The sequence below is a fragment of the Plecotus auritus genome (genome assembly GCF_963455305.1).
Source record: "Plecotus auritus genome assembly, chromosome: 13".
NCBI classification, from domain to species: domain Eukaryota; kingdom Metazoa; phylum Chordata; class Mammalia; order Chiroptera; family Vespertilionidae; genus Plecotus; species Plecotus auritus.
In genome coordinates this window covers 29,880,371-29,896,052 of record NC_137779.1, presented here as the reverse complement: position 1 = coordinate 29,896,052, position 15,682 = coordinate 29,880,371, and the positions used below count along the sequence as shown (strand labels likewise).

General features: G+C 64.7%; 1 protein-coding gene across 17 annotated transcripts in view; it reads right to left on the bottom strand.

Annotated features, from left to right (window-relative positions):
- Window positions 1–3,261: 3,261 nt before the first annotated feature.
- Window positions 3,262–15,682, bottom strand: part of LOC308238324 (glutathione hydrolase 1 proenzyme) — a 29,365-nt gene continuing 16,944 nt past the window's right edge. For 15 of the 17 annotated variants that reach the window (XM_080650055.1, XM_080650062.1, XM_080650063.1 and 12 more), the window contains 12 exons: window positions 14,409–14,573; window positions 12,610–12,740; window positions 12,384–12,470; window positions 10,475–10,667; window positions 10,031–10,188; window positions 8,353–8,502; window positions 7,734–7,870; window positions 5,922–6,109; window positions 5,583–5,710; window positions 5,377–5,489; window positions 4,879–4,992; window positions 3,262–3,760 (listed from right to left, as the gene is read on the bottom strand). In XM_080650055.1, coding sequence (XP_080506181.1) covers window positions 3,614–3,760; window positions 4,879–4,992; window positions 5,377–5,489; window positions 5,583–5,710; window positions 5,922–6,109; window positions 7,734–7,870; window positions 8,353–8,502; window positions 10,031–10,188; window positions 10,475–10,667; window positions 12,384–12,470; window positions 12,610–12,740; window positions 14,409–14,569 — 1,707 coding nt within the window. In that variant the 5' untranslated portion in view covers window positions 14,570–14,573 and the 3' untranslated portion in view covers window positions 3,262–3,613. Of the gene's footprint in view, window positions 3,761–4,057; window positions 4,150–4,878; window positions 4,993–5,376; window positions 5,490–5,582; window positions 5,711–5,921; window positions 6,110–7,733; window positions 7,871–8,352; window positions 8,503–10,030; window positions 10,189–10,474; window positions 10,668–12,383; window positions 12,471–12,609; window positions 12,741–14,408; window positions 14,574–15,682 lie in introns of all 17 variants that reach the window. The other 2 variants (XM_080650057.1, XM_080650056.1) reach the window with 1 other exon arrangement.

Here is a 15,682-nt window from a genome sequence, read left to right as displayed (position 1 = left end):
GAGGAGGAAGCCGTGGTTAACTCCCTCCCTGCCATTCCCACGGCCCGCCCGCCCTGGCAGCCCTGGAGATACGCCCGCCCCTCTCGTCTGCCCGCCGTGCCCATCCCATGTACCCGAGGATGTGGCGCCGGCTGGGACGCCCACGGCCGCCTCTGGTCCCAGCAAAGCCCGGACAGCAGGCCTCAGGGAGGAAGGGGACAGCGTGGAGCCCTGGCCCCCAGCCTTGTGGTGTTGGTACTGCCCAGCCACAGCCCCCCTTGGCACCCCAGAGACAGAGGACACTGGGGTGTCCGGGGCACAGAGGCGAGGCTGAAGGGGGCCAGAGACAGATGGGGGCGGGGGGGCCAAGGCCATCTCACTCAGGCCCCGGGTTCAAGTCTCGCTCAGCCACAGCTTGGCGGGAAGATGGGGTGCAGACAGAGAGGGGCGGGGAGTGGCACCCAGGAGGGTGCTGGGCCCTCGAGGGGCAGGCCAGCTCAAGGCGCCCGTGCGGTGAGTGCCGATGGGCATGTGCCAGCCCTTGGCACCAGTGCCCTCCAGACCGCCCACCCCGGGGCCCGCTGCCCAGGAACTGCCTCTGTGGCCTCTAGGTCCGTCGCTCTGCTTCCCTGTCCCTCGACGCTCCGGGTCACCCCTGTGCCAGCGGCGCCTCCTCTGCCCGGGCTTCAGGGCACCCACGGGGAGGTGGCTGGAGGAGGAAGCACCCACGGAGGTGCCCCCCGGACCGGGCTCGGCAGGGCACAGGAAGCAAGGCCGCAGGCTGGACGCCCATCTGCTCAGCCCCCACCGCCCTGCGGGTCTCCCCACCCCCTGCCCCGGTCTCCTTACACCTCCGGGGCCAGCAGAGAAGCTGCGCGCAGAGAGGGGCTGGTCAAGCCGCACGGGGGCCAGGCCCCGGCCCAGAGCCCCGGTCACCCCGGGCCCTTTCCCACCGGCCAGTTCCCACACGGCTGCCGGGGTGGGGAGGGCTGCGGGCGCCTCACCACAGTGACATTGCTCAACCGGGAACCCGAGCGCACTCCTGGGCCAGGGCCAGCCCACCCGGAGGCCGGGGATGGTTGGGGGAGGAGCCGGCAGGGTCGGGGGGGCCATCCCCTTCCTCTCCCCAGCGCCCTGGTCAGGCCAAGGCCAGGGAGCAGGGACCACAGAGCCAGTGCCCAGGACAGGAATGGACGTCATGCTGGCCCGGCCAGAGGGGCCGCCGGGAGGCCCAGCCAGGAGGGGCCCTGAGTGTCTGTCCAGAGGGTGAGGGTCAGGAGATAATGGGAAGGAAAGAGAGGGGAAGCTAAGCCCCAGATGCCAAAGGAGCTCTCTGCCGAGCCTCGCGGGGGGTGGGGGGGCGCGGGTGGCCACACTCCCACTGGGACCACAGCCCGGGCCTCAGGCCTGTCCGCTCCCCCGAGAACGGGGTCACAGCCTTTCCCGCTGGACCAAGGGAGGGCTGAGGAGTGACTTGCACATTCCACCACCCCCAACTCCATCCCACCCCCCACTCCATCCCACCCCCGACTCCATCCCACCCCCGACTCCATCCCAACCCCCAACTCCATCCCACCCCCGACTCCATCCCACCCCCGACTCCATCCCACCCCCGACTCCATCCCACCCCCCACTCCATCCCACCCCCGACTCCATCCCACCCCCGACTCCATCCCACCCCCCGACTCCATCCCACCCCCCGACCCCCGACTCCATCCCAACCCCCACTCCATCCCAACCCCGACTCCATTCCACCCCCCACTCCATCCCACCCCCGACTCCATCCCACCCCCCACTCCATCCCACCCCCCGACTCCATCCCACCCCCCGACTCCATCCCACCCCCCACTCCATCCCACCCCCGACTCCATCCCACCCCCCACTCCATCCCACCCCCGACTCCATCCCACCCCCCGACTCCATCCCACCCCCCGACCCCCAACTCCATCCCACCCCCCGACCCCCAACTCCATCCCACCCCCCGACCCCCAACTCCATCCCACCCCCCGACCCCCGACTCCATCCCACCCCCCGACCCCCGACTCCATCCCAACCCCCGGGCCTCAGCCTCTGCGTACAACACTTGGTCGTTTTTTGTGTGTTTTTCTTAATATATTTTTATTGGTTTCAGAGAGAAAGGGAGAGAGAAACATCTGTGATGAGAGAGAATCACAGACCGGCCGCCTCCTGCACACCCCCACGGGGGATGGAGCCCGCCACCCGGGCCTGTGCCCTGACCGGGAATCGAACGTGACCTCCTGGTTCCTAGGTGGACGCTCAGCCCCTGAGCCACGCGGCCGGGCCCTGTGGCCACTTTGGGAACACTGCTTCAGGAAGGAGAGGCAGCCTTGGCCTCTGCTGGCCCCTGTGCCTTGCCCTCAGAGGCCCCGCTTGTGCCCACTGGCAGGGCGTTCCCTGACTGTCGGGCCGTGACCCCCTCTGTCCGCTCCACCTCCAGCGCCTTTCCTAGCCCCTCACTTCGACTGTGTAAAGGATGAGTTGGCAGCCCGGCCGGCGAGGCTCAGTGGTTGAGCATCGACCTAGGAACCAGGAGGTCAGGGTTCGATTCCCGGTCAGGGCACAGGCCCGGGTGGCGGGCTCCATCCCCAGTGGGGGCCGTGCAGGAGGCAGCCGGTCCATGATTCTCTCTCATCATGGATGTTTCTCTCTCTCTCTCCCACTCTCTCCGAAATCAATAAAAAAATAAAAAATAAACAAAGGATGAGTTAGCAGACCCCGAGTGAGGGGGAGAGGGGGTTGTGTCCCCCCAAGACCTGCTCCCCCCCCCCGGGCTACCCGCTCCCCCCCCCCGGGCTACATCCCCAGCCACCCACCCTCCAGCCCTGACCTCGGGGATCTGGGGCCTCTTCAGTCTGTTCCCTCGGAGCCGGGTGTCCTGGAGCTGAGCACAGCTCGGGGTTTCATTGGGGGTTTATGTTTGGAAAGTGCTCCCCTGGGCCTGCTCGGAACATCATGTTTTGCTCCAGCCTCTGGCCCGATCCCACTCCTTGGGCCTCAGCTTCCCCTCTGGGCGAGGTCAGCAGGGTGGATCTGACACCCGCCGGGACAGGAGATACCCAGGTTCCCAGCATCCGGGGGTGGCTTCTGCCCAAGTGAAAGCCGGGGCTATGGCGCCCCCTGGTGTCCAACCGTGGAAGTGCCGCTGCTCCATCCAGGGGAGGGAGGGCCTGGCCCAGGGATGGGCAAACTTTTTGACTCGAGGGCCACCATGGGTTCTTAAACTGGACCGGAGGGCCGGAACAAAAGCATGGATGGAGTGTTTGTGTGAACGAATATAAATTCAAAGTAAAGGAGCGGAGGGGAGAGCAAGAGAACCGGATAGAACAGCCGGATCCGGCCCGCGGGCCGTCGTTTGCCCACGGCTGGCCCTGGCCCCTGGTGCTGGGGCTGAGGGTGAGGAAGGTCAGAGCTGGGCAGGGGCCTGTCCTGCACCCCCCCCCCCAGGGCTCTCCACCCTCCCCCACCAGACGGCCCCGTGTCACACAGGATGCCGCGGCCCAGGGAATCGGGAGCCGACGGGCACCTGGCGCCGTGGCCCCGTTTATTGCACTGCTTTGGCCCCCCAGCAGGAGAAGTCCGTCCCCCAAGTCCCAGGCTGGCCCGCCCTGCACACTCAGTAGCCAGCCGGCTCCCCGCCCTTCCTGGAGTCCGAGGCGGCCGCCCAGCCGCCGTCCGTGCGGGCAATGGCCTGCACCACCGCGATGAAGGTGGACACCTCCTGGGTGTGGTGGTGCCGGCTCTTCAGGCCTGTGGTCACCGCCTGGGGACGGGAGAGGAGAGGGAGGCCTCAGCGGGGCCCGGGACGCCCTCTGAACCACCCCTGTGGGGTCATGGGCCTCACAGACCCGGATGCCGGCGTTTCTGGCCACGTGGCCGGGAGGAGCAAGTTGGGGGCCGCTGGGCCTCCTGGGTCACCTTGGAGCACGTGGCCTGGCCCTCACTCATTGCCCGGGGCTCACCGGGGGCCCAGGCAGCCCTGGACGGAGTGGCTCAGTGGATAGAGCATCGGCCTGCGGACCCAAGGGCCCCGGGTTCGATTCCAGTCAAGGGCACGTACCTCAGTTGCAGGCTCCTCCCCAGCCCGGGTCCTCGTTGGGGCGCGTGCGGGAGGCAACCAATCGATGTGCTTCTCTCTGTCTTTCCCTCTCTCTAAAAATCAACGGAAAAATATCCTCTGGTGAGGATCTTAAAAAATAATAAACTGAAGCCATCTTAAAAAAAATAAATAAAAAGGCCCTAACCGGTTTGGCTCAGTGGATAGAGCGTCGACCTGGGGACTGAAGGGTCCCGGGTTCGATTCCGGTCAAGGGCAGGTACCTGGGTTGCAGGCACATCCCCAGTGGGGGGCATGCAGGAGGCAGCTGATCGATGTTTCTCTCTCATCATTGAGGTTTCTCTCTCTCTCTCTCTCTCCCTCTCCCTTCCTCTCTGTAAAAAATCAATAAAATATATTAAAAAAAAAAAAGGTGGCCCTGGCTGGTTTCGCTCAGTGGATAGAGCATCGGCCTGCGGACTGAAGGGTCCCAGGTTTGATTCCGGTCAAGGGCACATGCCCGGGTTGCCGGCTCAATCCCCAGTGGGGGGGCATGCATGAGGCAGCCGATCCATGATTCTCTCTCATCATTGAGGTTTCTCTCTCTCTCTCTCTCCCTCTCCCTTCCTCTCGGAAATCAACAAAAATAAATAAATAAATAAATAAATAAATAAATAAATAAATAAATAAATAAATAAAAAGATGGCCCAGGTGGTGGGTGTGAGGCCACGGCCCCTGGCAGAGGACACCAACCACCATCCCTCCATGGTGACCCAGGAGACCCAGACCTCCTCCCAGGACCCCTGCCCCCCCCCCCCCCCCCCCCCCGGCTGTGCCCCGCCCACCTGGTCCATGCCGCGCTCCAGGGTGGTGGTGTTGGGCAGGAGCTGGTTGTGCAGCCGGGGCTCCTCCACCGCCCTCTTCACGTCGTAGCCGAACCACAGGTTGTGGATAATGGCCTGGGGGCGGGGTCAGCATGGGGGGGGGTCAGCATGGCGTGTGGGGACGGGGTTAGCATGGCCGGGGGGGCGGGGTCAGCATGGGGGGGGGTCAGCATGGCGTGTGGGGGCGGGGTCAGCATGGCCGGGGGACGGGGTCAGCATGGGGGGGGCGGGGATCAGCATGGCCTGGGGGGCAGGGGTCAGCATGGCCTGGGGGCGGGGGTCAGCATGGCCGGGGGGGGGGACGGGGGTCAGCATGGCCCAGGGGGCGGGGGTCAGCATGGCCCAGGGGGCGGGGGTCAGCATGGCCCGAGGGGGCGGGGTCAGCATGGCCTGGGGTGGAGGGGGCTGGGAGGCGGGGCCAAGGGGGCGGGGGCCGAGGGGGCAGGCGCGGGCACATACCAACGCGGTGGCTGTGGTGATCTGTGTACCCCCAGAGGCACCCACCACCAGGCTGACCCGGCCGTCCCGGTCCACGATGATGGTGGGGCACATGGAGGAGAGCGGCTGCTTCCCTGAGGCCGGGGGCGGTGGGGACAGAGATGCAGGTCAGCGGCCCACCCGGCGGGACGCCAGCCCCCAGCCCGCCCGAGCCCCGCACCACGCACCTGGCTTGATGAAGTTGGCCGGGGAGGGAGGCACCCCGAACTGGTTGGTGATGTTGGGGGAACTGAAGTCGTCCATCTCATCATTGAACAGGATCCCGCTGACCGGGGACAGCACCTTGGAGCCGAAGCTGCAGACAGGCCGCGTCAGACAGCTGGGCACTGCCCGCCCCTCCCGGCCCCACCCACCCCCAAAGCTCCGACGGGTACCCCGCGAGGTCGGGGGCAAGGGCTCTACCAAGGTGGGGCCTCAGTTTCCCAGCACAAAAGGGGTTCATGGGGCCCCGCTCCGGGGATGCGAGGGCAGCCCCTGGCCCCCCCAGGCCGCCCGGCAGCCCTTACTAGAGGTTGATGGTGCTGGTGGCCGCCACGGCGCTGCCATCCTCTGCGACCACGGACAGGTGGGCGGTGCCCCCGTCGTCTGGGGTGTAGAACTCGGGCTCGTAGTAGGAGGCGGGGTGAGTGGTGTGGTCGGAGATCCGATGGCGCAGTTGGGCGGCAAAGAACTCGGAGCTCATGTTCCGGACCACCTGCCGAGACCCCAGAGCCGTCCTGAGGAAGTGGGGGGGGGGGGGTGGGAGCGGGCACAGGCTGGTGCAGGCAGCTCTTGGGAAGCCCCCGACCGAGGCTCTGTCCACAAGCCTCTGACACCCTAAAACTCACACGGCCCGTCGGACCCCCTCTCTCCAGCCTTTGTCTCTGTTGCAGGCCGGCAACTCTGAATGTCTGTCTGTCTGTCTGTTCCCCAAGCCCCCACTCGAGCCGTATTCATTCATTCATGGAGCTTGTACTGCAAGCCGGGCCCTGGGGCGGGGGGCGGGGTCCGCAGGGAACAGCCAAGCAGGTCCCCCCCAACATGGCAGGGAAGACAAGGCAGTGCTGGGAAGAACCAGCCAGGTAAAGGTGATGGAGAACGATGGGGAGGGGGGTGGAGTGGTCAGGGAGGGCTTCTCGGAGGAGGTGACATCTGCAAAGAACCCCGAAGGCTGGATGGCAAATGCAAAGGCCCCGAGGCAGGCCTCGGAGTGACGGGCAGACGGTGAGCTGTGTTAGGAAGACAGGAGGCTGAAGATGCTGCCGAGGTCCAGTCCCATACGTCCCCGTAGGCCTCAGAAAGACTTTGGCTTTAAGGCTCAGCCACCCGGGACTGGGACGAAGCAGTGAGCCCTGGCTGTTTCCCCAGGGTCTCTCCACAGGCCGGCGGGAGGAAAGCGGGGGGGGGGGGGGGGGGGGAGGGACCCAAGAGGGAGGCTGGGACGTCAGCCGGGCGGGAGGAGGTGGCTGGCTCACGCAGGTGGCAGAGAAGGAGGAATTGAAAACGGCCTTCAAGTCTTCATCCCCGAGTGACCCTCACCCGGGAGGCGGACGCCGGGGAGGGACAGGCTGGGATGGCGGGGAGCTTGATTTTGGAAGGTGGCCACCGGACGCTGAGGAGCGCTGAGCCTCCGTGTCAAGTTCACGGGCAATGGGGGGCTAAAGGGTGCCCGTGGGGACAGCCGCTGAGAGCACGAGGCCGGATGGGCGGGCAGAGAGGAAGGACAGACACGCAGAGGGGGCGGGGGCCTAGCAGAAAACATGTCTCCAGAAGGTTCCACCCACGCCCCTCAGATGGACTGACGAACCCAAAGGGAGCATCTGCGGCCCGAACCTCCTCCCAGGGAAGCAACGGCACATCCAGGCCGGGGGGTGGGGGTGGGGGGGTGGCTCCCACAAGAGGACGGCCCAGCAGGGCGGTGGGGCTCAGGGGCTGAGCGTCGCCCTAGGAACCAGGAGGTCACAGTTCCACCCCCCCCTCGGTCAGGGCACCTGCCCGGGCTGCGGGCTCACCCCCATCCTTCCCATCCCCCCGAGGGCTGCAACGCCCCCTGCACCCCTCATCTCACACTAACTACGCCAGACCCTCCAAGCCGAGGGCACTGCACGTGCAAAGGCCTGGAGGTGAGAGAGTGGGGACCGGGGGGCGCTCGTTTCTCGTTGTCTGTTACACTCAGCTCCGCGGGGGCCCAGGCCCAGTCGCGAGTCAGTCACTCCCCCCCCCCCACCCCGTCCCAGCAGCAGCAGGCCCGCCAGAAGTTGGTGAGAGCAGATTCATAACAGCAGGCGGGACGCTCCAGGCAGACCCCGCCCCCACCGAGGGCCAGCCCCTGCCCTTACCTCGGTCACATTGACAAACTTGGGGTCCCCGAGCAGCGTCCTCTTGGCATAAGCGAAGCGGAAGGCCTCCACGATGCGGTGGTAGGTCAGGCCCTTCTGCTCGGGGGTCTCCACGCTCGCCCGCGAGAAGTTGTACCCTGGAGGGCAGAGGCGGGCAAGCATTGGCGGCCTCAGGCCCCCCCCTGGGACATCCCCGCTCAGCCGAGACCGCGGGGTGCCTGGGGTGCACGCACACCCCCTGAACCACCTGGATGAGCAGCAGCAGCCTGGCCAGCGTGGCTCAGGGGGTGAGCGTCGACCTAGGAACCAGGAGGTCAGGGTTCGATTCCAGGTCAAGGGCACAGGCCCGGGTTGCAGGCTCGATCCCTAGTCAGGGGCGTGCAGGAGGCAGCCGATCCAGGATTCTCTCTCATCACAGATGTTTCTCTCTCTCCCTCTCCCGTCCTCTCTGACATCAATAAAAAATATATATATATTTTTAAATGACCAGGCCCTGGCCGGTTTGGTCCGATGGATGGAGTGTTGGCCTGGAGGCCGAAGGGCCCCGGGTTCAGTTCCGGTCTAGGGCACGTGCCTGGGTGGCCGGCTCCTCCCGGCCCGGGCCCTGCTGGAGGCTCACCCTTGAGGATGTTGAGGATGAGGGCCAGCACAGGCCCGCTGAGGGGGGCGCTGGGCACGTAGAGCCGGGCGTCCCCCAGGCTGATGCTCAGCGGGTGCTCTATCACCTCCGCGTGGTAGTCGTTCAGGTCCTTGGCGGTCACGATGCCCCCTGCGGCGAGACGGCAGGCAGCTCCAGGCGGGGAGGGGCACGGGAGCGGCTGGGGTGGGGGGGGCAGCGGGGGGCAGGGCTGCCCTCGGAAGAGGCTGGGGCCGCGCCCTTGGAGGGGTCCTGCCTGCCTGCAGGGCCCCCGCCCTCCCCCTCCACACTGCTCCCCCCCCCCCCCCCGCAGCCCCTCTGCCCTCTCTGATGCTGCCGTCTCCCCACGGCCACGCCCGGCCAGCCGTCCTCTCCCCGCCCTGGCCTCCAGGTTGGCTGTCTGTCCTCTGGACAGCCTGTCTCCCCGTCTCCCCCTTGCTCAGCCCCCTCTTCCCGTGACGAATGGGGGCGGGGGGGGGTGTGGAGGGAATCGCTTCATTCTCCAGGGGGAGCTCGGACAGACGGGCATTTACAGCGAATTTCAGTGTCGGGGGAAGGTCAACGTGCCAGTCGCCCTCCGCCTGACACACAGACAAAATTCACAGGGACCCCGGCCGGGTTGGCTCAGTGGATAGAGCGTCGGCCTGCGGAACGAAGGGTCCCGGGTTCGATTCCCGGTCAGGGCACATGCCTGGGTTGTGGGCTCCGTCCCCAGGAGGGGGTGTGCAGGAGGCAGCCCATCAGTGATTCTCTCCCATCACGGATGTCTCTATCTCTCTCTCCCTCTCCCTTCCTCTCTGAAATCAATAAAAATATTTTTTAAAAAAATCACATAGCCGAAACCGGTTTGGCTCAGTGGATAGAGCGTCGGCCTGCGGACTGAGGGGTCCCAGGTTCGATTCCGGTCAAGGGCATGTACCTTGGTTGCGGGCACATCCCCAGTGGGAGGTGTGCAGGAGGCAGCTGATCAATGTTTCTCTCTCATCGATGTTTCTAACTCTCTATCCCTCTCCCTTCCTCTCTGTAAAATATCAATAAAATATATTTTAAAAAAAATAATAAAAGGTGAAAACCTTGTTAATTATTAAAAAAAAAAAATCACATAGGAAGAAGGCCACAGCTCAGGGCGGGAGAGGTCACTTGGGGCTCCATCAGAACTTGCCCTACAAGGTCCCAACCCCAGAACCCTGCACGTTGCCCGCCCCCCCCCGCCCCCCATCAGTGCTCCTGTGGCCCTCTTGGAGAAGTAAAATCGCCTCTCCAGGCCTTATCCGATTCCCTCCACCAGAAACACTCTTCCTCTCTCTGCCTACATAACGTGCAATCTCACCTGGAGCTCGGGCACCACCTCCTCCAGGAAGGCATCCGGGCCTGCACTTCAGAGTGCCTCCTCGGCCCCGGCTCACGCCTACACCTGCTTCCCACCCCCACCCTCAGGGAGCCCGGGGGGGAGCTTTCTCTCCTGCACTGCACCATCGCTCTCAGCTCTGACCTCACCGGGAGCTGTGGCTCCAGGGCCTGTCACCCTCCCCTGCCAGGGGGTCCCTGAGGGCCGAGTGCCCCGCCCAGGCCAGCCCCGAGGACCCCCGACCCCTTGGCCCCAGCTCAGGGCTCCCTCCACGAAGTCCCTGGCCCCGGATCCCCGAGGCCGCGCACTCACCCGCCGCCTGGATGTCCCGGACGATCTGGGCCGTGAGGCTCCCGTTGTAGAAAGCCCGGGCGCCCTCCAAGGCCAGCGTCTCGTAGGTGTCGGCCAGCCGGGGCATGGTCACCCTGTCCCCCTCCCGCAGCACCTTGCCGTCCCGGCAGAACACCTCGCTGGGGCAGAGCGGGCTCGGTGAGGCAGGGGTGGGAGGCTGGACCGCCCCCCAGCCTCCCCCAGCCCCCCCCCGCCAGCCACGCCGCACGGGAGGCGAGAGCCAAGGACAGCGGGCTCCGGCCCACGCTCAGGGCTCAGCATCCCCTGCCACTCGGGGTACCCAGGCCAGAGCCCCGGGCACCGGGCTCAGAGTGAGTCCCCACACGTGGACGGCTCCTGAACGTGCTCACGGCGGCGGGATCGGCTGCCCCGCCCGCGCCCACCGCAGGGCGCCCGCAGACGTACCACAGCGCCGGCTGCCGCTCGATGGCGGCCCGGCTCCTCTGCAAGGCGGCCGCCAAGCCCTTGCCCACGCGGAAGCCCTGGCGCGCCAGCTGGATGCTGGGCTGGAAGAGGCGGGCCCAGGGCAGCCGCCCGTGCCGCTGGTGCGCCAGCTCGTAGCCGCGGATCTCGCCAGGAACTGCCACCGACAGCCCCCCTGCGAGGCGAGAGGGAGGACAGCGTCGGTGCCAGACCGGGGACGCGGGGGCCTGGTCCGGGCCCAGGCCCAGGTGGGACCGTGAGGCTTAGGCAGGGAAGGGGCGCAGGAGGTCAGAGCTGGACGCGGAGGCAAGCGTGCAGGTCACTCGGGACGTCCCACGGGGCACGGGAGGGCGAGAGGGAGGGTGCGTGCGGGGCGGGGCCAGCCCAGGCCTGGAGGCCTCCCTCGGGGGTGCCGCCATGCCTGCAATCCCGGGCCAGGCTCACGGTGGCGAGTGAGACTGTGGGGCAGGCGGACACACGCCCGTCTCTCCGTCTGCGCCTCCCAGGACACGAGGCCTCTCGTCCCAGGAGACTCAAGGTGTCACTGGCACCTGCCCAGCCCCCCAGTGCCCACCCAGGCCACCCCCAAACCTGGGCCTGTCCCACAGCCAGCGCCTCTCTTCGATGGTCCCAACGGGGACCTGAGCCCAAATCCCTGCCCTGTTCCCCCTCCGGGCCTCAGCTTCCCCATCTGACCATGAAGAGTTTTGTCTCCCAGCTCTGACCTTGGAGGAGTCCATGATTCTCCTGGAAGCAGACCCCTGGGCCCTGAGCCACCCCCGCCCCCCGGCCCCGCCGCCCGCCATGTCCTCGGCCAGACGCTGGCACAGCAGGCTCACCACGCAGGCTGCCTCCTGCTCTCAGCCCGAGTTGACCGGGGTCCCCTCAGCTACTCCCAGGCGTGGTTCCCAGGGCTGGGTTGCTAGGATACCTGTATATCCCAGGTCTGATACCCAGCACATGACCCCTCCCGCCTGGAAGAAACGCTGCCACAGTCTCATACGACCCGGCTCACCAAGGTCACCCAGAGCCCCCTCTGCCAGCCCAGGGCCCCGCCCAGCCTCGCCTCACCTGGCCCATCACTCTCTCCTCCCGCCTCACCTGTCTCACCCCCACCTGGTTCGCCTCACATCCGGCACCCCTCCCACCCTCTCCTCTGCCTATGCTCACTGACCTCCCCCAGGTCAGGGCTCCGGTCCATGGACATGCCGACAACTCCCAAATCCATCCTCTGGCCTGGCCGGCTCCCCGAGGGCCAGATCTGAGGATGGACCTGCCCATTTGAAAAAGGCATCTCGTGACCGGCCAGCGTGGCTCAGGGGTTGAGCCTCGACCTATGAACCAGGAGGTCATGGTTCGATTCCCGGTCAGGGCACACGCCCGGGTTGCGGGCTCGATCCCCAGTGTGGGGCGTGCAGGAGGCAGCCGATCCATGATTCTCTCTCATCATGGATGTTTCTCACTCTCTCTCCCTCTCCCTTGCTCTCGGAAATCAATAAAGATATATTTTTTAATAAAAAACAAAAGAAAAGAGAGGGTTTAGACCAGGGGTCCTTAAACTTTTTAAACAGGGGGCCAGTTCACTGTCCCTCAGACCGTTGGAGGGCCGGACTATAGTTTTAAAAAAAAACTATGAACAAATTCCTATGCGCACTGCGGGCCCGGGACGCGTCGGCTGCTAAGCAGGACAGGCAGCGGCCCCCGGCGGGCCGGATCCATGTCCTCGGCGGGCCGCCTGTGGCCCGCGGGCCGCAGTTTGAGGACGCCTGGCTCTTGCATATTCGTTATGGAGGGTGAGAGGGGCGGGGAAGGGTGGGAGGGGTGGCCGTGAGTGGTACCAGGGCTGCCCCAGGGATTGGCACGCCTCCGGCCCACGCCGCGCCCGCCTCACCTTCCTGCGCCTGCTCCGAGCTGTTGAACATGCCGGCCGAGGCCAGCGCGGGGGCCACCTCCCGGGCGTTGATGACCTCGGCCTTTCCTGGAAGGAGACGGCAGTGGGCAGACGGGACGCCAGCCCCTCCCCCTGCGTGAGCCCCCCCCCGGCTGTGCCACCCGGTCCGAGGCAGGCACCCCGCCGTCCACCGCCCGCCCCCCGGCCCCCGCCCGCGGGCACTCACGGGTGGTGCTGTTGTAGATGGTGAGGAACAGGCCGCCCCCGATGCCCATGCTGTGGGCGTTCATGAGCCCCACGCACAGCAGGGCCGCGATGGCGGCGTCCACCGCTGAGCCGCCGTCCTGCAGCGCGTCCCTGCCCGGGCGCGGGGCGGAGTGAGAAGTGCGGACTCCCACCCCCACCCGCACCTGCCCCTCCACCCCGAGTGGGCCTGCCCAGGACGAGAGAAGTCAGTCCGCAGGAGTTTGTTTATTTAAATGTAACTCTAAAACCAACGGGTTTATAGTTTCATCTTTTCCAAACAAATGTACATAACTTTTTAAAAATATATATATATTTTTTTTTAAAAAAAATATATTTTATTGATATTTTACAGAGAGGAAGGGAGAGGGATAGAGAGTTAGAAACATCGATGAGAGAGAAACATCGATCAGCTGCCTCCTGCACACCTCCTACTGGGGATGTGCCCGCAACCAAGGTACATGCCCTTGACTGGAATCGAACCCGGGACCCTTCAGTCCGCAGGCCGACGCTCTATCCACTGAGCCACACCGGTTTTGGCTAAAATATATATTTTTATTGATTTCAGAGAGGAAGGGAGATATAGATAGACAGATAGAGAGAGAGAAACATCAATGGAGAGAGAGAATCATGGGTCGGCTGCCTCCTGCACGCCCCCCACACTGGGGATCGAGCCTACAACCTGGGCATGTGCCCTTGACCGGGAATCGAACCCTGACCTCCTGGTTCATAGGTCGACGCTCAGCCCCTGAGCCACGCCGGCCTGGCAATGCACATAACTTTTTTTTTTTTTAATATATTTTATTGATTTTTTACAGAGAGGAAGGGAGAGGGATAGAGAGTTAGAAACATTGATGAGAGAGAAACATCGATCAGCCGCCTCTTGCACACCCCCTACTGGGGATGTGCCCGCAACCAAGGTGCATGCCCTTGACCGGAATCGAACCCGGGACCCTTCAGTCCGCAGGCCGACGCTCTATCCACTGAGCCACACCGGTCAGGGCTGCACATAACTTTTTAAAAAATATGTTTTTATTGATTTCAGAGAGAGGGAGAGACAGACAGAAGCATGTAGGAGGGAGAAACATGGATCGGCTGCCTCCTGCACGCCCCCTGCTGGGGACGGAGCCTGCAGCCCCGGCACGTCAAATCAGCCACCACCTGGTGCGTGGATGAAGTTCAACTAACTGAGCCACACCGGCCGGACTGCGTAACGTTTATAATTTTTAAAAAAAAAGTGTTCCTTTTGCCCTGACCGGTTTGGCTCAGTGGATAGAGCGTCGGCCTGCGGACTGAGGGGTCCCGGGTTCGATTCCGGTCAAGGGCATGTACCTTGGTTGCGGGCACATCCCCAGTGGGGGGTGTGCAGGAGGCAGCTGATCGATGTTTCTCTCTCATCGATGTTTCTAACTCTCTGGCCCTCTCCCTTCCTCTCTGTAAAAAATCAATGATATATATATATATATATTTTAAAAGGTGTTCCTTTTCATTAGTAATCGTGTTTTCTGTTTGCGTCTTTAAGTGGGAACTGATCTTTGTATAGAACCTGAGATCGGGATAGAAAATCGTGTCCAACAGCAGTGTATCCAAAGAGACAGGCGTCCTGAACACCGAGAGGAGGCCCCTGGCTGGGGCCCCGTGTCCGGCTCCCGGGGTCGGCGCCCCCCCCGCCCCGTCCCCGCCCAGGGGCCGCTGAGCAGGTCCAAAGAGGAACGCCCCTCGCCCAGGTCCACTTCCGGCGGCCGTCTTCCCGGGCCCGTGTGCCCACACCCTGCCACTCACCTCCCGATCTCCGAGCACGGCTGGGCGTCCGCGGCCACGGCGGCCCTGGGGTACACGTGGCCGGGTGGCCTGGAGGCGGTGGGCAGCCAGAGGCTGAGGCTAATGATGACCAGCATCAGCACGATGGCCGCCAGGGCCAGCACCACGTAGCGCTTCTTCATGGTCCTGTGGGCACGCGAGGGGTCAGGGGGCAGGGCCGGGGGACCGTGCCCACCTGCCCTGGGCCATCCGATCCTCCCCCCGCCCCCTGCCCCGCCACAGACCAGCATCAAGCCTGAGACATATCCCTATGTCTCCCACCTGCCTGCCTGCCTGCCGCCCAGAACACGTGCCCGCAACCCGGGCCTGTGCCCTGACCGGGAATCGAACCGTGACCTCCCGGTTCATAGGTCGACGCGCAACCACGGAGCCACGCCGGCCGGGTGAACCCACTTAATCTTCACCACACCCCAAGCAGGGTGCCTGTCCTTCCCACGGGGCCGACTGTCAGTGACCTGCCCGAGGCCCCAGAGCAGGGAGGGGCACGGGATCCACCCCCTCTCCCCTCAGCCCGGCTTTCCCACCTGGTCCCATGACCTGCTCACCACCAAACCCCCGCATGGGGAATCTGGGGGCTCCCAGGAGGGGTCCCTGCTTGATAGAGATGGGGTTCTTACTGGGATGGCGCCCTATGGCTCAGCAGGAAGGATTTGGGGGGTCAGAGATGGGACAGGAGCTCCTGGCAGAAAGAACGACCTGACCCAGCCCTCGCTGGTGTGGCTCAGTGGGTGGAGCGTCGGCCTGCAGACTGAAGGGTCCCGAGTTCGATTCCAGTCAAGGGCACATGCCCTGGTGAGGGGGGGTGCGTGCAGGAGGCAGCCGATCCATGGTTCTCTCTCATCATTGATGTTTTTATCTCTCTCTCCCTCTCCCTTCCTCTCTGAAATCAATAAAATAAAGAATCAGGCACCACGGTTTCTGGCTGGACTCGATGCAGCCCCTCCCACCAGCACCTCCTGTTCCGCCTCCGAAAAGCTGTCAGCGGGCTCTCTCCCACGTGCCAACCGGGCCCTGCCCCTTGCCAATGACCTCAGGGGACAGCTCCTGCTTCCTGCCCGCTCCTCCGCCAGGCCTGGCAGCCTCTGGGCACGCCCTGGGCCCTGGCAGGGAGGCCGTGCAGGGTGAGGGCTCCTGTCTCCTGGGCTTGGGGCTCTCAGCTCAGACTCCCCTCAGGGCCCTCCTCTCTCCCCGGGGAGAGCGCGCCATGACTTCCTAAGGCCCACACTCCAGCCTCC